Source organism: Megascapheus bottae, chromosome 8 (assembly GCF_031878675.1).
Source record: "Megascapheus bottae isolate mThoBot1 chromosome 8, mThoBot2.hap1, whole genome shotgun sequence".
Lineage (NCBI taxonomy): Eukaryota > Metazoa > Chordata > Mammalia > Rodentia > Geomyidae > Megascapheus > Megascapheus bottae.
In genome coordinates this window covers 24,206,022-24,229,469 of record NC_143516.1, presented here as the reverse complement: position 1 = coordinate 24,229,469, position 23,448 = coordinate 24,206,022, and the positions used below count along the sequence as shown (strand labels likewise).

At 40.9% G+C, this 23,448-nt stretch overlaps 1 protein-coding gene across 1 annotated transcript in view; it reads right to left on the bottom strand.

Moving 5' to 3' along the window:
- Samd3 (sterile alpha motif domain containing 3) overlaps positions 1-23,448 on the bottom strand; it is an 82,044-nt gene that overhangs the window by 3,487 nt on the left and 55,109 nt on the right. The window contains 1 exon segment of the mRNA XM_090338142.1: positions 5,470-5,670. Coding sequence (XP_090194268.1) covers positions 5,470-5,670 — 201 coding nt within the window.

Sequence of the window (23,448 nt, the reverse complement as noted above, 5' to 3'; positions counted from 1 at the left end):
TATGGCTTTTGTTTCTATATCCTGGAGGTCCTTTCAATTAGCTTCATACTATATGGCCTTATGTATCAAGGTTTTGCTCTATTGCAAATCTCTGCTAGGAGAGCCCAAGGTTTGTACTGATTATGACAAATGAGGGAAACCATTGAGCCTAAGTTCCTTTGAGTTTCTCAAAAGACTAAACATAGTGCTCCCCTATGACCCAGCAATTCCACTACTTGGCATTTACCCAGTCATCCAGAAACAAGGACATACTAAATCCACTAGCACAACAATGTTCATTGCTATTTACCATAGCAAAGATATGGAACCAACCTAGATGTCCCTCAGTTGATGAGTGGATCAACAAGATGTGGTATTTGTACACAATGGAAGTCTATGCTGCTGTCAGAAAGAACGACATCGCCCCATTTGTTAGGAAATGGAAAGACTTAGAAAAAAATCATATTAAGTGAAGTAATCCCATAAATTCTTATATAGAACATAGTGGCTTTGTTAATAGGCAACTCTCTGGGTGAATTATAACCTTAAAAAATCGTTCTCTTATTAGGCAGAAAAAAAATAAGAAGGTAGAATACACCAATTCCCTCAATCCATAGCCTAGGAATTTTTTTAACTATTTATTTTGAAATAATTTCAAGTTTACATTCATGTTGTAGAAATAATAGAGCTCACAGTGGAATATAGATACTGAGACTAAGTAATGCCATTTTGTCCTCACTGCCATTTTGACACCTTAATAGAGGGTGGAGACCTTCTGGAAAAAATGTAGAGATGAAATAGGTCATTCTTTGAACTGAAGATGTGTTTAGCTCCAAAAAAGCCTTGTTCCAGGGAATTCTTACCCAAAGCCCCTTATTGTTCCTCACCTGGTTTGTTTTACTTATGTAAAACACTTGTTAGGTTTAATTCCTCATACCACATGTGGTTTTTGCCTTTGTAAGCATTGTGCTAGCTACATTCAGGCCTGCAAGCTTTTGGGGACATGAGTCTGCTTGCAGACAACAGCATTTCAATGAAGACTCCCAATTTGACTTCTTAAAGGTGTGGCTTCTCTGTGTCTCACTGATTGGAATTCCATTTAACAACTAACAAGCTTCATTCAAATGCCCTCATTTCTGACCTTCTTGAAATACGCGGTAGACACAATGCCCAGTTTCTCCTTAACTCTGTGTTTGCACTTCCTTAGTATAAAAACATTCAAAATCAGGGAATCTAATCCATGGGTTTCATTCAAATTTGTAAGTTGTTCCCATCATGTTTTTTATAGGTCAGACATCTAATCCAGAATCACATATGAGATTTAAACACCATGTGTCTGTTCAAACTGCATTTGGTAATAACTTCTTGCAGTCTTGGATGTTTTTGAAAAGTGACCATTTAGGACATAGAACATAATTTGGTCTAAGTTTGCTTGATGCTGTTCCTTCATGATTTACATATTTAGGACAAGGAAGTTTGCATGTCTCACTGCTTCAAGGACAAGATATTAATTAGTACCTATTTTGGAGATACTAACTTTTATCAAATTGGAATCTTCCAGGTATCTTCAGTATATAGTTAATTCGTTTTTGCTGTATTTTATGAGGAGATACCTAGAGTTTATGGAAATACCTTGTTTCTCATGTAAATTTCATGCACCAGATATCACCTCTGGTCATGACTTTGCTCTTATTAGGTTCTCTTAGGCAGACAGTCACTGCCAACAGACACATTATTAGCCCATCCTTGGGTTCCTTTAGTAGGGCAGAACTTTCTCTTCTTTCACATTCATTTACCTCTGCATTTATTATAGCACTACAGACTAATATATCCTTATTCCACTCAAATCTGATCCTTAAACTATCTTTGTCTTCTTATAATAGGTTCAGCTTTTCCAGATTTAACCAGTGGGAACTGCTTTAAGCATATTTCCCTGTCTTCTGGACACATTCATGTACGGTACTAGACTGTGAGCACTTCCTTGATCATTTTGTGTCTGGAGTCAGTCACTTATTTTTTTGAGAGAAGCATTTAGAAACTAAAGCTTCATCCCAAAATGTGTTCTTTACTAGCAATGTGTTATTGCTCCAGGCTTTCTCATAGAACAAGCTAAGACATTTATTTTTATATGTTGTGACAGTGTCAGAATCAAAATGGAGTCACTGGTGTCAAACTCCTAAGAAAAGATAAAGCCAAAAGTTTTAAAAGTAAAAAATTTCCAAAACCAGACTTTTCCCAGAGACCATTGCAACCTGACACAAAGAAGGCTTTGTGTGGGAATTACTACCTCTCTAACCTTGAATTTATGCCACCTTTGATCATGACCTTGAATTAAGGATATTGTTTTAAAGCAACTTGTGTAAATCTCATGTTTTCCTTTAAAATCTTCCTGCTTTGCCTCCTTGATTACTTATTCCCATTGCAGAGTCAAATTCATTATCTCTTGAGAATCTCTCCCTTTTTTTATTATCCGGCTGCATATATATATAATTTTGTCCCAGAGGTTAAATGATATCTTCATATTGGTACCTTCTACTGGACCATCTTTAAATTCAGATTGTTGGTTTTCTTTCAAGTTAGTAACTCTACCCAGGGATGTGTACATTTCCGTAAAATATTCTTTTCAGTTCTAAATTGAAATACTCATATTCCATTTCTCTACTGAGTTTTCCACATATAGGATACATAGGTTTGTTGGTCTTACCGTGTTCTTATTACGCCAAACAATTAGCTTGATAAAATGATGGGGCGACTTTGCAAAGGCTTGGTTACAGCACCAGCTAAATGGCAATACTCGGTGAGCATTTTTCAGGGCTTTCTACAGTATATATTAACTTTTTAATACACACTACAGACTTTTCTAGCGCCAGTCTTGCAGGTGAATCAAAGGGCGTAGCACCCAGGGCAGCACCACCACTGGTGGTTGGCCAGCGATCCACTAGCAGAAGGTTTAATTTGTATTCCTTTAGAGAGTTCACTTTTAGTCTGCCAGGCAGTTCAGTTGCAGTTCTGGCCTTGAAAGAAATGATGTTATCATTTGTTTGGGCAGGTTTATTTTGAAGTTGACCTGTAGTCACAGGTAAAATGAAGCCTAGGGCATGATTCTCCTAAAGCATGGACTTCCCGAAATGATGAGTCTGTGCCTGATGTGCTCAGCAATACTTGTCTACTCTGGTCAGAATGTGCATTTGCCAGCATGGATGGTCCTCTGATAGCAGCTGTCAGTTTGCAGTCCATTTTGCTCCTCTGTCTCTCTCTCTCTCTCTGTTCTCTCTCTGGGTCTCTCTCTCCCTTTCTCTCTCTCCCCCCTACTCTCTCTCTTTCCCTCATCTCTCTCTGTCTCTCCCCACTCCCACCCCCCCTTCCCCCACTTCTCCCCCTGTCCCCTTCCCCTCTGGCTTTGTGCAGTCCCATCTTATAAAGTTGAGTTCTCAGGCACTCTGGGAGGCTTTGCATGGGCTTTTTCCTTACTTCCCCCCCCTCCCACTTGCCCCCTCTCCCCAAAACTCTGTCCTACAAACTACTTCCTCATTTCCCAACTCCAACTTCTTTTGGCTTAGCCTTTGAAAACTACCACATTCAGCCTGGCTTCTACCTTTCTGTGCCATGGTCTGGAAACTAACCATGCAGATCTATACTTCTTAACCAGGCCCCCATGCTGCCAGTAACTAATGCTGGCAAGCAGTTGCCTCATCTCTTGTTTCTAGAGCATTAGACATGTGAGCAGGGAAGACCAGTGCAGTACCCATTACTGTGTGAACTTTACCATTTTTAAATTGGAAAGTTTTCAGTTGGAAATGTTTTTGAGTGGAGGCGGTTAATGAGAAGAGGAGGTAAAGGTGGATCAAGGCTTGCAGCTTCTGTTTCTCAGCACCTGGATCACAGAGGTCAGCTTGGTAAACACAGCAGTAGTAGTGACAAGCCATGGAACAAAGATGACCGTTCTATTCTACAAGTCATTGGTTCAAATAGTTGGAACTAGGGTCAAGCTTGCTTTAGTTTTAAGAAGTCCAAGAGTTTTATAAATTGTAAATCCCAGCTGCATGGGTCTAAGTTTTAGAAAGTTACGTCTTAGAGGAACCAAAAATATTTTATTATTTTGTTAAAAAATACAGTAAATAGACAATTTCATCTAATAAATACAGTCATTGCAAAAAGCATTCCCATATGTGTTCCTGTTTGGTCCACATTTTAGACATGGAAAGTGAAAAGTCTAAGGGAATAAGGAAGCAAGAGGCAGGGGGAATCTTACAAGAGGCATAGTTTGAGATATCCAAAAAGCAAAAAATCTAAAAATCTCCGATCTCTTCTTGGCTTCTCACTCAGACTTAATGCCATCTATGGCTCTTTGAATGGATACCTAACAGTGATTCATCAACTGTATTACTGAACCACTGAGGGCTGACTCCAATGAAAACTCCTAAGGCTTCTAAAACCAGTGACTGACCATCATTACTAACATCGGCTTATTTATTCTACATCCAGAAACTCAATGTGCTTTATTGACAGGCACACTGCTTGATGAGGGACGTGTTTCTTGTGTCAAAAGAATTTTACATGCTATCAGAATGGCAAATTTTTATTTTAAAACTATTTGCAGGTACCTTTGTCTGGCATTGCTTTCCTATCTAATAGCAGCCAGAGGCTATTGGCTATGATTGGTCCTAGCAATCTAAAGATTAAGAAGTAAAGAAACAAAAGCCAAAGTCAAGTTGCTGCAGGGATTAAATAAATTAACCCACACAAAACTCTGAAATATACCAGCTGTAAGCAATCATGTGTTTACTGTTGACATTATTAAAATAATACATGTAGGCAAATGCTTCTTAAAGTTTTTGGTAGATCATCAAAAACATGTCATGTTTTGTTTTATTTTTTTATTTTCATGTATTTGATTAAGCTCCCAGAATTCTTCCATGAAATGTATTCTTAGACAAAAACTGTGATAAGGGGCTGGGAGTTTGGCCTAGTGGTTAAAGTGCTTGCCTAGCATGCATGAGGACCCGGGTTCAGTTCCTCGGTACCACATACATAGAAAAAAGCCGAAAGTGGTGCTGAGGCTCAAGTGGTAGAGCTCTAGCCTTGAGAAAGTCCAAGGACAGTGCTCAGGCCTTGAGCTCAAGCCCAGGACTGGCAAAAAAAAAAAAAAAAAAAACAACAAAAAAAAACAAACAAACAAAAAAAAAACTGTGATAAATCACTTTTTAAAATCACACTAAACTGTTGACATGACTCTTGGATGGGCCACCATAAGAAAGCACAAAAGAGAGGTATTTTGTTTACCCATTAAACTATATATATATATATATCACCTAACAGTTTTAAAAGAAATAATGCTGTATAGTAAGAGTTCCTTAATATATAGCACTGATGGTTTAAACACATGCGAAATAGCCCTCAGCTTCTACAATAATCTAATGAGAGGTCACTGGAATTCTGAAGGCCACACCTTGACCCTGTGATCAGAGTGATAAAGATGAATCCACATACCTGGTGAGGGCATTTCAAGAAAGGAAACATTTTAAGGATATCCTTCAAAGGTGTCCTCCTGTCAATCATCTTTCTTCTGATTTCCAAAGTCTGGCTCATTCACTTGTCAATTTCTCTCCAGTTCTTTTCTGTTTTCACATATTCTTGCTGGAACCACTTAATGTGTTCATCTACCTCAGAGTCTAAACAAACAGATTCTTCCTGCCAAATATTTTCAAAACATCAGTGAGTTTCATGTTTCAAGTGAAAGTGTGCTACTGCATGAACACTTGAATTGCAGGCTGTTATTGCACTCCTAAGCGGGGCATCACCATGCCTAATTACACTTGGCCCTGAACACAGTTAACCAAGGAATGGTCTTTAATGGAATCTAATTAGGCGATTACTTACCATGGAATTATAATCTGTGCTTTTGATGGACTTAGAGAGATTAACATAATTCCTACTTACCCATTTATAAGGAAGCTCAGACTACCCAGAAAGTTCACACTTAACAGGAATGTTGTTTATTTCTATGCATGGAAATTTTAGAAAACAAAATGTTAAAAATAGATGAAAAGTTTTACATGTCAAATTCTTACTATTGTTATTATTTGTCCCTTTTTTCTTTTTTTTGTCTAGAAATTTAATTAGAGTCATAATTAGAACTGGCCACAAACAGGTTTCATGTTGGGAGGCAGCAGAAAATATATTTGAAGCAAGCAACAGAGAGGCCTTCTACATCCCAGTCTCAGCCACATGGGGTTTCCTAACTCAATTCTTCCACCCCATACATTCTCCAGGCTCACAGGACATCCTAGTCCTTTGCTCACTCTCATCAGACCCTTCTAGCTTTCTGTCCTTTTTTTCTTTATAAATGCCTCTTTATTCTGAAGAATCTGGACATATAAACCAAACTGAAAATAATAATAATATTGGTTGTGTGTGTGTGTGTCTGTAAGAGAGAGAAGGAGAGAGAGAGAGAGAGAGAGAGAGAGAGAGAGAGAGAGAGAGAGAGAGAGAGAGAGAGAGAGAGAGAGAGAGAGAGAGAGAGAGAGAGAGAGAGAGAGAGAGAGGCTAAACCATTATGCTGTCTGTTATGGTCACTAGATTCTGGGAACACTAGATGGGGTATGAGCCAAAAAAAAAAATCAGACACAAACACCTAGGACAAACAGCTTTGAGCAAACAAGAAAATATTTTTTTAGGACAACTGAGAGGATCTCAGCAGACCTACCTTGGAATGAAAGTCAACTCACCTAACTGGTCTGACTGTGAACAGATGTTTCTTATGAATGATGAAGAAGATGACAAAGAGTCTAAAATGTTCCTGCATCAAAGGCTTTCGAACCACATGGAGAAAGTGTTAGGAACACCCACTTCCTATGAAATCTAAATGACTATCAGGACACAGATCAAGTGACTACATTTCTAGAAAATATATACTTTACCAAAATGGATTCAAATGAAATTCCCTACAATCTTACAGAAGCTTAATTAGAAGGTAAACATTTCTTTTCCAGGAGAAAAAGCAAGACTTGCGTATTTTACTGATAAATTTACTCCAGTTTTGAAATTGGATGTTCCAAATTTATGCAATTCAGTCAGGAAACTGAAAAACAAAAAGAAAAAAAAGACTTTTGCAACTCTTCCTGTAATGCTCTGCTTTGTTTGTCCCCATATGTGGAGGTCACTCCCATTTATGGAAATCTGACAGAACAAGAAATGGTAATGGGATTATACCTGAAGTTCAGTGTTTCTTGGATATCAGTAAAGAGGCTAAGCTAGCCTAAAGAGAAATATGATTGATTTACCTATCATACTTCAGGACTGTCATATAGCAAATTGAGGCAACTGTTAGAGCATGAAAGCTTAGAGCAGGGAAAATGTAGGTTTGATAAGAAATGGGGGTATATTAACATCTTCATGAATTACTTAAATTATCTGAGTATCTGTAAATATTTTAGATCATAAGTAAAATTGATCATAAAATAAGATTACTTCAGATAGTGCAGGAAAAATGTATAATTCAACCTCCTTTTATGCTTTAGAATTAAAGAAAAAAATGTTGAACAAAATGAAATGGGAAGGCTGGGAATGTGACTTAGTGGTAGAGTGCTTGCCTCGCATGTGTGAAGCACTGGGTTCGATTCCTTAGTAATACATAAACAGAAAAGGCAGAAAGAGGTCTGTGGTTCTAGTGGTACAGTGATAGCCTTGAGCTAAAGAAGCTTAGGGATAGTGACCAGACCCTGAGTTCCAGCTCCAGAACTGGCAAAAAAAAAAAAAAAAAGAAGTGAGTAACCTTAAAAACCTATAAAGTTGCCCACCAAAAATCTTTGCTAACAGTATATTTTTCAGTTTTGAAATTTTAAAAGAACTATCTTTAAATTCAAAGGTAAGAAAAGGTATCAGCGATAGCCTTAGCCAGAGTAGTAAAATAGTGAAAATAAGGTATAAAAATTAGAATGGGGGCCAAGAGCATGGCCTACTGGTAGAGTGCTTGCCTAGCATGCACGAAGACCTGGGTTCGACTCATTGGTACCACATACACAGAAAAAGCCAGAAGTGGTGCTGTGGCTCAAGTGGTAGAGCTCTAGCCTTGAGGAATGCCCAAGAACAATGCTCAGGCCCTGAGTCCAAGCCCTAGGACTGGCAAAAATAAAATAAAATAAAATTAGAAGGAAAGAAACAAAATTATTATTCATAAATTAGAGTGTTTCAAAACCACTAAATGCAAAATCAATGTACAGATATATACTGACTACGAAACAGAAATACTTATAGTTTTATGTATATAATGACAGGTGTTATCACTATGTACCCAGACTGGCCTTGAAATCATAATCTTCCTGTCTCAGCCTCCAGAGTTGCTGTTCTTATGGCTATGTGCTCACTACTTCCAGCTAGAAAAAGTAGTTTGTTTGTTTTTATAATTGGTGAAACACCTTTAATGTATCTAGATATAAAAGTAGCATACTATGTGATAGTTTGTAATAGATGTGAAGAAAATTCCCAAATCCCTGGAAAACATTACTGAGATCAAATAAATGGATACCTTTTTTGGTGTCCACTAAAAGATTCAATTATTACAAGAAACTCCCCCTCAGAAATACAGATTCAATGTTTCCAGCAAAAATCCCTGTTGTTTCAACAAAACTAGCTGAGTTTTTCTTTCATTACTACTTTTAAACAGTTATACAAAGACATTTTAATTCAACTTGTCAGTTTTTTAGTACAATGCATTTTGATCAATGGCATCCTTACGTGAAAGTTTTCAAGTTCAAGAATAACCAAGACACTTGTAGAAGTGTAGCGATGAGAATGTACGAAGACTTTCCGCAGCTATGCAATAGGAAAATGTGGTTTTCCTGCAGGAAGAGAGAACTTTCCTGATGGGAGACAGTAGATCTAGACAAAGTCATGGAAGTAACAGAAATGGCACTGGAAAGATTCCTGGGGTAAGAAAAGGCCTGTTTTATAAAAGGTGCAAGAAATTGGTCTACCTATCATGGAGGCTAAAGGGGAATCCTATAAGGTTTACGAAACTTCAGTATTAAAGGTAAACCGAAAAAAAAGAAAGAAAATTTCTTATCACTTAGAGGAAGTGATTTCCTAAAATACTAATTATGGGGGAAATGATTGACAAATCTATATTAAAGTGACAAATTTATTTTTAACAAAAGACATCACATAGAAATTTATAAGAGAAAGCATCAAGTGGGAGAAAATATTTACAATAAAAATAATTGGTAGCTTAGAATTCAGCATATGTCAAAGATTCTTGTAGATAAGTAAAAGGCTGTTAGACAAACAAGAAAAAGATATGAACAGGCAAGAAAAAGATATGAACAGAGGAGAAAACACAAGCATTTCATAAATGTATGAAACTATGATCAATTCATAAATAATTATAATGAAAATGAGGTCCCAAAAAGATACCAATTCATTCTCAATAGGTTAAGACAAGAAATGAAATCTGGTAACTAGTCACTCAGAGACGTAAATGACTACAATCATCTAAGTAAATTATTTCTGTCTCACAAAGATGAGTATTTGCATACGTACTCCAGGAGCCAGCAACTCCACTACAAAGCATGACGCCTTGTAAAATGCTTGTGCATATGCCCCAAGGCACACATCCAAGAATGATCAAAGCAGCATGGCTCAGAACAGCCAAAACTGGAAACAAATCAAATGTAAGTTGACAGGAGAATAGCTAGATAAACTCTGGCTCCCTGTCAAAATAGATTATTAAGCCAACGGGAAAATGAATAAACTACACAGTTGAATTTAACAGCCTGGATGAATCATATGGAGTGAAGCACAAAGGGAAATCATCAAAGACAACATATACTATTCATATCTATTTGTAGCCTCAAATAAACAAACAAACAAACAAAGAGGTACACAGAACAATAGGCCCCTCAGGGCCTATTCCATTGCATAGAAGCCCAAATCATTTATTTACATGTACTTATTTACAAAATCAGAGATGTGATCAACTTAAAATTCCCAGCCGCGGGTACTTCTGGAGGTCAGGGATGTTACAAAAGTGGGCAGAGAAGAGAGGGATACAGGTCACCAGGATTGGACTGGCTGTGATTTAATTTTAAAGCTGGGTGTTGACTTCTGAAGTGTTCTGTGAATAACACATATACCATACATTATACGTTCTTTTTAAAATCTCAAATGTCTATAATGATAGATATGATATTTTTTAGTCCAGTCCTGGTCTTGAACTCAGGGCCTGAGTTTCTGAAGGCTAGAACTCTACCACTTGAGCCTCAGCACCACTTCCAGCTTTTTTCTATATATGTGGTACTGAGGAATCGAACCTGGGTCTTATATGCGAGGCAAACACTCTACCACTAGGCCAAATTCCCAGCTGCAATGGTATTTAAATGAAAGGGAAACCTCTTACATGTGGAAAAGTAATGGAAAATACAAATTTTCATTATATAAACAGCTTTCTACTACCGCCATATCATTCTCTAAGTACTGATAGTGATATTTATGGATCACTGCATACATGAGGCATTGCTTCTCCCAAAAGTCCCACATAATCATTTTTAGGAAGTTTCTACCTGACCTGACTGGGGGTTCTACTCTAGATTATAAACCTGAATCAATTTGGAAATTCCTAGATCTCTCTTGCTTTTAATAGTTTATATAATTGCTAGATCTGTTATTTATGACTGACTTACACACTTCAGGGCCGGGAAAAATTTGGTCCACATATCCTTTATACTACAGAAGGGACAGGTGAGGATCCTGATTAGTAGAGCCCCTACCCCTCTAAAAAGAGAGATGGCCTTCTTGTGAAAGCTAGTTTCCTCGGTGCATTTTGGGAGGCGAGAAGTAATGGATGAGAAATGGCTGGGTCTTACGGAGCTGCATACGGCTGCAACAGAATCAATTCCAAAATATTGGTCACAAAAGGACTCTGGATATGCTGAGAAAGGAACACGGGAAAAGTAATGAGGTGGAACCAAGATTGTTCCTGAAGGAGGAACACGTGGAAGGGAAGTGGAGGAGGCCTCTGTGGGGGTTTGTGACCTGAAAGCCATCAGCATAATTTGACCAGAACATGACCAGTTGAACTCTGACACCCTTCCAAGTAAACATGCGCCATAGTAACTTTCAGCTTCTAGAGAATTTGTTGGAATCATGGAGTTCAGTTTTAGCCAAGTTTGAGTCTAGCCTGGCAGCTGGAACAGAAATAAGGCAAATATTTCTAAATTCAGTTTTGACAGAAGATTGGGATGTTTTTTGAAGTAGTAAGCTACTGCAGCATGATTTAAAATGTAGTCATACCTTTTTTAATTCTCCCAGAAATAAACTCACATTGACTTTTATTGAACATAATTTTGCTCTACATTCTGCAAGCTGAATAAATTTACAAAGGCCATACTTTGTTATGAAAATTGAATATTTTCTACAGCTATATATTACCAAAAGTCTGCTTTAATGAATCTGTGCCAGGCAGGTGTGTTTGGTAGCTGCTGCATTCAGAAGGTAGAGGCGTGAGGGTCCTGAGTTCCAGGACAGCCTAATTACATAGCAAAGGTCTGACTGAAAACAAACAAGCAAAAAAAAAACCAAAACAAGCCACAGCCTCTTCGTCAAGGAAGAGCATAAAGAGTTGAAGACTAGTTTGTGAATACACGCATCATTGGCGAACGATTGGTCATGCTCACTGTAATGGTCCCCACAGTGTCAGTTCACTAGATCTCTCATTCTTCAAGGTTATATGTATTGAGCTATCCAATATGGTAACCTTTGTAATTGTCCCCATTTAAATATGGCTGTACCAGCGTAAAAATGTGTACTGGAAATACTGAATTTTAAAGACTTAACATGCAGAAGAATGCAAAGTATCTTATTGATAATTCATATAATGAGTAAGTACTGAAATGATAATATTCTGGATATATATGCAGAAGACACTATTAAAAGTCCATCTGCTTCTTTTTACTTTTTTGTATGATGGCTATAAGAAAATTAAAAAATTGAGTGTGTCTTCAATTACATTTCTATTGAACAATGCTAAGGGTTTCTTCCTACGAAATTCCAGTCATCTCCATTTTCAATCTTTTTGTCATCAAGTAGACTTTGAAAAGGAGGTGTCCCCTGGAGAATTTGCAGTCTCTTTGCTTATTATGCAGGCATGTGTCTCTATCAATCAGCAGGCAAAGTTTGCTCCATGCTTCCAAATGTACAGCTGACTTAGAAAACTTCAAAGTATTAGTAAACTTGCCACCTGTTAATGGCAGTAATTGCATCCAGAATCCAATTAACTGTTGACATTTTTCTCTAACTTTTGCTGTCCTGTGCAGCTTTGAGCCACAAGAGAAACAGCTGTGGAGAAGGCAACCCTTTTGCATCACTAATTAAAGATAAAAATAATAAGAATAAACTTACATCTCCAGAACCAGATCTGGATAATGATGTTCCGGGAGTTTGGCCTAGTGGTAGAGTGTTTGCCTAGCATGAATGAAGACCAGGGTTCGATTCCTCAGTACCACATACATAGCAAAAAGCCAGAAGTGGTGCTGTGGTAGAGCCCTAGCCTTGAGAAAATCCAGGGACAGTGCTCAGGCCCTGAGCTCATGCCCAGGACTGGCAAAAAAAAAAAATTAAAAAAAAAAACAAACTGGTTAGAATCAATGCACCTGAGATTCACATAGAAACATGAATGAATTTTAAAGGGAAGGAAGGGAGGAAGAAGGAGAAAGGGAAGGAAGGAAGAAATAAGAAAAAGAGTGAAAATTACCTAAAGGTATCTTAACTCAAACATCACTAAGATTTTAGAAATGTAATGGAAACTAAAATGGAGGTGTGAGAAAGTCAAAATGGAGATTAAGAGTAACTTAGGTAATTAGTCTGAAGGTTACAGTTCTGTGATATAAATTCAGTGTTTGGGAAGATTCTTCCAATCTTTACTTCTCAGTATTTATATTCTCTGCTTCATCACTAGAGAAGAAGCAGAAATGAAGAAACATTATTTTGTACAATATGTCTGTGTAAACTTTTTCTATCTTTTCAGAATGCCTGGCTTTATAGAACATGAAATCGTAAGAGTGTTGATACAAAGAATCAGTAATTTTGAGCTCCATAAATAAGAGGGGAGAAAAAGTAAGTCCTTACGGTTAGATTTGTTTGTGGTGGCCAGTGTTGTCATTTCATATCTGAACAATGACCTATCTCTCCTTTAGCCCAGCTGGTAGAAAGGTACAAACTCAGTTCTATTGCAAAGAATCACATGTGGGCCTTAAGTCGATTTGACCTTGGGTTTAGGCAGGTCTGAAAGACATGAAGCCATGAAGACTGGTTCCTACCAGAGTTAAGATGTGCTGAGAAAGAAGCAAGAGTAGACAGAAGGGAAGGAAGATGGCGCCGAGACAATAGGGACGCTGCTTAGCTTTCTCTGACAAAAAGAGAGAACCAGGGAGTCCCACGAGCCAACTATCTAAAGAAATCCACAACAACAAACTCAAAAAGCAACGGAGAAGGACTCAAACCGGAAAAGAAATCCAGATAAAGCTCACATCCAACTTTCTCAAAGAATTCGGAACGAGAGGACCCCTCCCCCATCTCTCGCCCAAAGCCGGGAAAGCCGCGCAGAAAGCCGCGAACAGCGGCTTGAGCGGGCACCGGCTCCACGCGGGGAAAGCGGGGACGGGCACCGGCTCTAACCCACAAAAAGCGTTGGCAGTGGAGGGCACCAGGCTGGGAGCCCAACGGCTGCAGAAACCAGCACAAAACCGGGCCAGCGAACGGCGGAAGTGTTGGGAGCCAGAGTGGAATCAAACTGTACCTTGACTTGCATCAGACGATGGCTATATTGTCTTATTGCTTTCTGGCCCTATTCTATGTAAATGACCTGAGAATTACCATATGAATGTAACACCTGGAGGTTGCCTGGGAGAAGAGGAGGGAAGAAGGGGGAGGGGAAAATAAACGCGGCAGTCTAGTCAGTCTTTGCCTGGACGGCGGACATCCCGGACCGAGTGTGTCTGTCTCTCTTCTTTTTCTTCCTAGTCCTTGTCCCCTATTTCAGGAACCCCAATCTGCGAACCCTGGTTTGCTGCCGGTTGGCCCCGGCATCTGGCGCCCGAACAGGGACCCTGAAAATCTGGGACGAAGGTGAAGGACCCCTCCCTGTGGTGAGTAACACATCGTAGGACTATTAAGAGAGTATAGTCAGGAGTAAAAATTATGGGTCAAGCTAATAGCCATGGGTTATTTCTACCGATCTTAACAGGCCTATTTGAAGCCCACGGAACGCGGGTGGAAAAAGGGGTGCTTCAGAGCTTCCTACAGTTTGTCGAGGAGGCATGCCCGAGGTCTATAGAGGAGGAATTCCAAAAAGCCTGGCAGCGGATAGGAAAAAGAATTCTAGATTATTATGATGTATATGGCCCCGAGAAGACCCCAATAGAGGCTGCTACTGTATGGAGTTTAGTAAGTGAATACATAGATCCTCTACATGAAAATGCTGAACTTAGTCTTGAATTAAGGGAACTTTATGAGTTAAAGGACCCTTCTGAAAAACCTGAGGCTGAGCCATATGCCGCAGCCCAAGAGAGTGAGATCTTGAAAAGGGAACAACAACCAGTAGATATTGAGTATCAGAATTCAGGTTTGAATATCAAGGAGGAAAGTTATGATGAGTCAATGGAGGGCCGAATGGCTACGATGGAGAAGAAGTTAGAAGAAATCCTACATTTTCTATCGAAAATGGGGACAGAGCAGAGAGCCCCCCCAGAAGTAGGAAAGAAATATGACCTTCAGGCCACTATGGTGTCTGATTCTAAACCTTACCCCTCACACCCACCGCCTCCGGCTGCAGCCTTACGGCCTCAATCCCTTTCTCAACCTTTAGGCAAGCCTAAAGGCCCTAGCAACAAGTCCCTTTTAACAGGCACTACAACCAGGCACAGTGCATCGCAATTAAACCTGACTCAGGCTGCTAGAGAGAGGGAAGATATTTCAGGGCCTCGATGCTTCCCTAGTTTAGTTGATTATGATGAACAAGTAAACCATCAACCTGTTCCTGTTAAACTATTACAGGATTTAAAAAATGCCTGCTCCCAATATGGGCCAACTGCCCCTTTTACTCAAGTAATATTGGAGGCCGCGTGTGCTGGTATTGCATGCCCAAATGACTGGAAGCGGCTTGCCAGAGCATGCCTTAGTGCGGGAGAGTACTTATTATGGGAGACAGAGTTCACTGCACAGTGTCGGGCTAAAATTGAAACAAATAGGTCTAAGAACCTGCCTTACACTGTTGATCAGTTGTTAGGAGAGGGAACCTATAAAAACACCAAAGATCAATTGGGTTATGCAAAGGAGGCCTATTTACAAATAAATGCTGCGGCGAGAGAGGCTTGGAAAAAGTTACGCAATTCCAATCGTACAAAAAATCTAGTAGAAGTTAAACAGGGACCAAATGAGCCTTATCTAGAATTTTTGTCTCGATTAATGGAGACTGCAGACCGCCTAGTACAAGATGAGAATGCAAGGGAGATTATAGTTAGACACATAGCCTATGAAAATGCCAACGCCGCCTGTCAGGCAGCTATCAGACCCCATAGGAATAAGGGAGGAATCACGGACTTTATTTCACTGTGTGCTGATATTGGACCCTCCCATGTACAAGGCCTTACTTTAGCCGCCGCTCCTCAAGGAAAGACTGTTACTGAGTCTCTAAAATATAGAGGTCAGCGGCATTCTCGGGCTGCTAGACCCCCAGGGCGTTGCTTCTCTTGTGGACAAATAGGACATTGGATGACGCAATGCCCACGCCAGGCCAGGCAAAAGAGAGAAAAATCACCTGGCACATGTCCACGCTGTGGTAAAGGGAAGCACTGGGCTAAAGATTGCAGGTCAAGAACAGATCGCAATGGCCGCCCGCTTTCGGGAAACTGGAGGAGGGGCCAGCCCCTGGCCCCGCAAAACCATGGGGCAGTCCCTCCCTCTTCTCGGCCACAAGTGCATCTTCTAACAACCCCCCAAGATCAGTCTCCGGCCTCCTCCGTGCCACCCCAGGAAGTGCAGGATTGGACCTCTGTTCCTCCACCTGCTCAGTATTGACCCCAGAGATGGGGACACAAGCTCTCCCCACGGGGGTCTTCGGCCCCCTTCCCCCGGGAGTGGCTGGATTGCTGTTAGGGCGAAGTAGCTCAGCCCTTAAAGGGATACAGATTACACCTGGCAAAATTGACCAGGATTTTACTGGAGAAATCAAAGTTATGGCCTCTGCCCCGAAACACGTGGTATCGATCCCAGCCGGTCAAAAATTAGCACAATTAATACTTGTGCCTTTACCTCCCGGGGAGACTACTAATTCCCCATGTGGACAGAGAGGATTTAGATCTTCTGATATCTATTGGGTACAAAGCATAAAACAAGAGAGGCCTGAGATGACTATATTTATACAAGAAAAGCCCTTTAAAGGAATATTAGACACTGGAGCAGATGTGTCTGTGATATCTAAAAAACATTGGCCAGCCCAATGGCCCCTGACAACCTCTATGACTTCCCTACAGGGGGTTGGGCAAGCAACTGACCCACAGCAGAGCAGTGCGATCCTTGTTTGGAGAGATGAGGAAGGGCACTCTGGTCATTTTCAGCCATTTGTCTTGGATCATCTGCCAATTAATTTATGGGGTCGTGATATCATGGAAAAAATGGGAGTGTATATGTTTAGTCCTAGTGCTGCGGTCACTAAGCAGTTACTTGATCAAGGCCTCCTCCCCTTTAGGGGACTAGGCCGAGCAGCACAGGGGGAGCTAGAGCCACTCCAACCCCAGTCTCACCCTACGAGACAAGGATTGGGGTATCCCTTGACGGGAGCTGTCGTTTGCCCTCCCCCACATGCTGATCCCATAAATTGGCTCTCTGAACGACCGGTATGGGTTGAACAGTGGCCTCTTTCACTAGAAAAGATCATTGCAGTACAGCAGCTAGTACAGGAGCAGCTGGACTTGGGGCATGTGGCCCCTTCTAACTCTCCATGGAATTCTCCAATTTTTGTTATAAAGAAAAAGTCAGGTAAATGGAGGCTGTTACAGGATTTGAGAAAAATAAATGCCACAATGGAACTGATGGGGGCCCTACAGCCTGGCTTGCCTTCACCCATGGCAATCCCAAAGGATACTTATAAGATTATTATAGATTTGAAGGATTGTTTCTATACTATACCCCTGGCGCCTCAAGACTGTAAGCGCTTTGCCTTCAGTGTCCCCTCTGTTAATTTTAAAGAACCCATGAAGCGATATCACTGGCTTGTGCTCCCACAGGGCATGGCAAATAGCCCAACTTTATGTCAAAGTTTTGTGGCTAGAGCCATTTCTTCCACTCGTGAAAAATTTTCTTCTGTTTATATTGTTCATTATATGGATGACATCTTGTTGGCTTGTTCTGACCCTATCGTCGTACGACAAGCCTTTGGACAACTAAAGCAGGATCTGAGCCTCTTTGGCCTTGTAATAGCAGCTGAAAAGGTTCAGGAACACCCGCCTTTTACATATCTAGGCCATATATTAGGCCCACACTATTTTAAAAGCCAAAAAATACAATTAAAAACTTCACACTTAAGAACTCTTCATGATTTTCAGCAATTCTTAGGAGATATAAATTGGCTTCGGCCTTATCTAAAGCTCTCCACAGGAGAGTTAAAACCCCTCTTTGATCTCTTAAAAGGAGATACCAACCCTACATCCTTGCGCGAATTAAATCCTGACGCCAGGAGGGCCATCCAAATTGTAGAAAAGGCAATTTCCCAGCAACAAATGACCTATTGTGACTATTCTAAACCCTGGGGAGTTTACATTTTAGCTACTTCTCACTCCCCAACTGCTGTATTGTGGCAGGATGGCCCACTTTTATGGCTTTATCTACCATCAACACCCGGCAAAGTGCTGACCCCCTACTACGAATTGGTAGCTAATCTGATACACATGTGCCGAGTGGATTCCCGTAAATATTTAGGTCAGGAACCTCATTTTATCTGTGTCCCATATAATTTACAACAACAAGATTGGCTATTCGCCCATTGCGATCCTTGGGCCATTGCTTGGGCCAATTATACGGGAAAAATTTTGCATCACTACCCGTCTAACAAACTTCTCCAATTTGCTGCGTGTCATACGTTTCTATTTCCTTCCATAGTACAGGCCTCGCCTTTATCCTCTGCCGCTTTGGTATTTACAGATGGATCCTCAAATGGAACGGCTGCTCTGACCATTAATGGGAAAACTCAATCTTGGGTTACAGGTTTTTCCTCCGCCCAAGAGGTGGAGTTAGAGGCTGTTTTACAGGCACTCGTCCTGTTACAAGACGAGCCCTTTAACTTATACTCAGACAGTCAATATGTAATCCGTGCTCTTCAAGTCATAGAAACTGTTCCCTTTATTGGAACTACTAACTCCAATATTCAGACCCAATTTCGCCAAATACAAACTTTGCTTTGTTCTCGCAACCACCCCTGTTTTTTTGGCTTTGTTCGAGCTCACACTAATCTTCCTGGCCCTTTAAGTGAAGGCAATGCGGTCACTGACTCTGCCACCAGAGTTTACTTAACTCAGGTTGAACTTGCTAAGCAGTCACATGCCATCCACCATCAAAACAGTCGAGCCTTGCGCCGACAGTTCAAATTATCTAGGGAAGCAGCGAGGCAAATAGTCAAGACTTGCCCCAACTGTGTCCCTTTTTTCACCAGCCCCCCATTTAGGTATAAACCCACGAGGACTGCTTTCTAATCACATTTGGCAGATGGATGTCACGCATGTTCCATCATTTGGCCGATTAAAATATGTTCATGTTACTGTAGATACTTATTCTAATTTTATCTTGGCCACCCCCCTTGCTGGGGAAGCCACTAAACATTGTATCTCTCACTGCATTCGATGCTTTGCTGTGATGGGGATTCCCTCGCAAATAAAAACAGATAATGGCCCTGGCTATGCAAGCCGAGCATTTCAATCCTTCTGCCGTTCCTATAATATCACTCATATTACAGGCATTCCTTACAATCCTCAAGGCCAAGGCATCGTGGAGAGAGCTAATGGATTATTAAAACATCAAATTGCTAAAATACAGAAAGGGGAGTCGTATCCCGCTACCCCTGTGAATATACTTAATCATGCTTTATTTGTTTTAAATTTTTTGAATTTGGATTCAAATAATTTATCTGCTGCTCAGCGATTCTGGGAAAAAAGAGAGCAGCGTGCTTTTGCCTTAGTAAAGTGGAAGGATCCCCTAACTGGTGCTTGGCATGGACCCGATCCTGTTCTAACCTGGGGTCGAGGGCATGTATGTGTTTTTTCACAAGGAGAAAATGACGCCCGCTGGCTGCCTGAACGCTGCGTTCGGATCGTGGAGAGTGACAGTGGCCATCCAAGCAGCGACTCACTGGGCCTACACCCCCAACCCTCCAGTGGTGCATCCTGCGACGTGGAAAGGACCTGAGTTATTTGTGCATGTCTATTGGGACTGCTACTGATCCACTTGTTCCACACATTCATATGAGCTGTGTTTCTCCTCCTTTTACTATTATGTAGGGACCTTTTAACATATTCATTGACTCTACACAATTTAATATGTGACATTATTTTGTCTTTACCATCCCTCTTCTTAATAACCTTTTTTATAAAAGATGCCCAGGTGAAAAGCAAAGGCCTCCAGAGGTAAGTAGAAGTCGGCCGACCCCCTGTATGTCTGTGTTTTGTTTTATTTTTTTTATTCTATTTTATTTAAAAAAAAAAAAAAAAAAAAAAAAAAAAGGGGTGCACTGTGGGCCTAAAATAGAGGCCTGGGTGGTCAAGGGACGCCTTGACCCCCCTTCCCCTTCTGAGTTTCTTGTCAATATCAAGGCATACCTGAGAGTCCCACCAGCAAGACATGTCTAAATCTAAAAATAACTGTTTGGTGAAAACATTCATTTGAGCTCATGTTTTTTGTGTTAAGTGTATCTGATTGAGTCCAATTTTCTTGTTATATGTCAATGTCTGATTATTTAAAAGTCTCCGTTTGTCTTGTTCGTGTTACATATTTTTCCTTGTCCAGTTTTGTCTTTAAAATTGGTACCATTTCTAAGTATGGATCCTTATGGTTTTTCTGTGCGTACTCAAGCACACATCCTTGTTATTTATTTGAACATTTCTGGGCCTGGTATGGCCCCTCCCAATCCGCTGCAGCTGAGGTGAGCAGAGGCCAGACAAAGCAGCTGCAGGCTTCGTTCAGTTTCCTTTTTCCTACAACCTGCTGAAGTGACAGTCTAGAGACACTTGGTGACAGGACACAGACTTGTCTTAGTTCTCCTAGGTTTAAGACTCCCACCCAACTTTCATCTGCAAAAAGTAATATGTCTGATATCAGAAACAAACTCTGGAAGAATAAATTTCAGCTAAGTTGCCTTGTTAGAAAGCTTTGTTTAAAAACAAAAACAACAACAACAACAACAAAAAACCTGGTTGTCACCTCCAAGAATAAGCTTTGCAAAAACAACAACAACAAAAACAACAAAAAACAACAACAACAAAAAAACCCTCATGGTACTAAAATTTCCGGAAAATGAACGGCCGATATTAATTTTGCGCGCTTTAAGATCTTTGAGTATGAATGTGTGTACGAATGGGTGTGAGTGAACATGTTCAAGGTTAAATTGTCAGCATGCTGTATAAAACAATGGTTGAGCTCATTTGAAACACAAAAGCAATTGGGTAAATCTAAGTCTAAACTTCAAGAAAATTAGTAGGTTTGAATGTTTCCTATGTCTCAAAGGATTATTGCATTGTCTTAAAGAAAAACTGGTAAATATTTTTCTAGATCCTGAAATCTGCATTTTATTGCAAGGCATACAACTGTTTACATTGTAAACATTGTATCCTGTTTAGCACAGAGATGTTAGGGAATTTGGAATTTATTACTTTAAGTTAAAGTTTGGAAACATGTATTAGAGATTTAAATGTGAAATTGTTCATTAACGTCAGAAATTTTGCCTGTCTGTCTTTTCTTGCAAATCTGATGGTAAAATGTGGATAATGTGATTAGTATTTTAAAGGAATGTTTAAAGGTTTATCTCCATGCTATTGGGTGAAAAAAAAAAAAAAAAAAAAAAAAAAAAAAAGAGGAAACTAAGTCCAGACCTAGACTTTTGGTGCACTGATGTCTATAGTTCTTGCATTAGGGAAAAACTGTTATTTGAGTTTAAATTGTTGTTGGAGTTTAAGACAGTAATCTAAACTGCAAAAAAAAAAAAAAAAAAAAAAAAAAAAGGCCCTTTTCTAAAAGGCAAGAGGAGTGACTTGAGCCCTAGGGGGCCTGAAGGCAGAAGGAGTTCTTTGTGCCCTTAAAGGTTTTTCAATTGCAAATAAAGGCTAAGGTGTTGATTGTTTAAGCCAGTATCAGCAAAAGTTTTAAGAACATTGGAAATGGGTTTCTAAACAATATTTGAAAGTGAAATTGTCTTAAATGTTTAAAGAAAGAGAAAAAAGGAAAATCAGGACTACCAAAGTAATTGCTTAATTGCTATTTCAGCTTACTCTTGTAAGTTACTTTATAGCAATCTCCAGAAGGCCCATGGAGAAGGACAGCAGATCCTCATTCAGATGTAAGTTTGGCCCTCACCAAGTTCCAGGTAAGATCATGCTTAGAGACTATTTCTGTATTGACCACCTTGTTGCTTCTAATTGGAGTAAAGTGGCCTTTTGTAGACTCATTGATCTGAAAGCCACAGTTTTGAGCCTGCCCGGGCAAAGCAAAGTCCCTGTGAGACTGTGGTGTCTAATCTGCCAGCAGGATGCTGGGACAGAGTTGCTTTGGAGCTCGAAGTGGCAGAGTGATAGCTCTGAGCTGAAAAGCTGGGGGGAAGCACTCAAGCACCAAGCTCGGGACTCACAGTGGCAGGGTGCTAGCCTTGAGCTGGAGAGCTGAGAGACAGCGCCCAGACCCTGAGTTCAAATCCAGCAACCAACAAAGTGAAATGCCAATGGCATGTTTATCCCTGTGTGGAGAGACACTACCGGGACAGGAAAGCCTCTGCTTGGATGGCAGAGTTGGTGTCAGATCTTAGAGTCACTTGTGCTTGGCCATTCAAATTAATCAGAGCCGGGAGGTCATAGAATAGTTTGTAAGCATGCCTTACTAATGCCCGTGCCTTTCATAACTGGGCAGGAACTTGTCAATCTTCTGTGATAGTGGGTAGTTTAAAGTCCTAATTGAGCGAATTTTTTTATTTTTGACACCAGCCACAAATTCAGGAAAAGTTTGTGGATCTGAAGCTTGTGTCTCTATTAATCTGTTTAGATCTGACAACTGAAGCATTGTTAAGGTTGCAGAAATTTAGTTCCCCAGACAATCAAGAAAAAGCCTTTGCAAACGGGTGCTAGGTAGGCTGCGCTGTTGTGGCCAAGGATGGTTTGTGCAGTTGTTGAATGTCAAGTATGATTTCTAGTTTGGAGTAGATTGTTGTTCCTGGTGTCTAATCCTTGCAACCCCTTGATAAAACAGGCTAGGCTTCTTAAGGTCCCTGGTCAAGCGTGGAGACGGCACCCCTGAGTCAGCTTGAAGAAGTCACGGAAGTTGAATCTCCGCCCATCAAATCCCCGTTGGACCAAGGGACCAAAGTCATTTTTGGAAAATGTGACAGGATAAATTAGGGGTATAGAAAAGAGTAAAAATTGCACTTGTGTTTCTTTTAAAATAAAAAACGGGGGACATGTTGGGAGCCAGAGTGGAATCAAACTGTACCTTGACTTGCATCAGACGATGGCTATATTGTCTTATTGCTTTCTGGCCCTATTCTATGTAAATGACCTGAGAATTACCATATGAATGTAACACCTGGAGGTTGCCTGGGAGAAGAGGAGGGAAGAAGGGGGAGGGGAAAATAAACGCGGCAGTCTAGTCAGTCTTTGCCTGGACGGCGGACATCCCGGACCGAGTGTGTCTGTCTCTCTTCTTTTTCTTCCTAGTCCTTGTCCCCTATTTCAGGAACCCCAATCTGCGAACCCTGGTTTGCTGCCGGTTGGCCCCGGCACGGAAGCAGCAGAACCCAGACGCGGAACCAGAACAGCAAGCGGCGGAACCCAGACGCAGAACACAGGCGGCGGCGGAGACCCGAGGGGAGTGAAAGACTCCCCACCACCATGGAGCACCCGCAGAGGGACACAGAGGCGTGAGTAATACAGCGTGTCCCCAAACACATCGGGAAAGCAGAGCGGGTGCCAAGCAATAGAACTTAACTCAGACCCCAACACCCCGCCCGAGAAAGACTGGCGGGAGCAGGGGGGCAAGGAATTTAGAATCCTGTCCCTCCCCTCAACAGCCCCCTCCCTCAGGCCATTGACTGGAGATTGACAGGCGGGCTACCTAAGACCCAGCACCCCACCAAGGGAGGCGGGGCTGTCCCAACTCCCACCCGCCCAACGGGCTCAACCCCCAGCCCTCTGACTGGAGACTGACGAGTGGGCGGACCCTAAGACTCAGCAC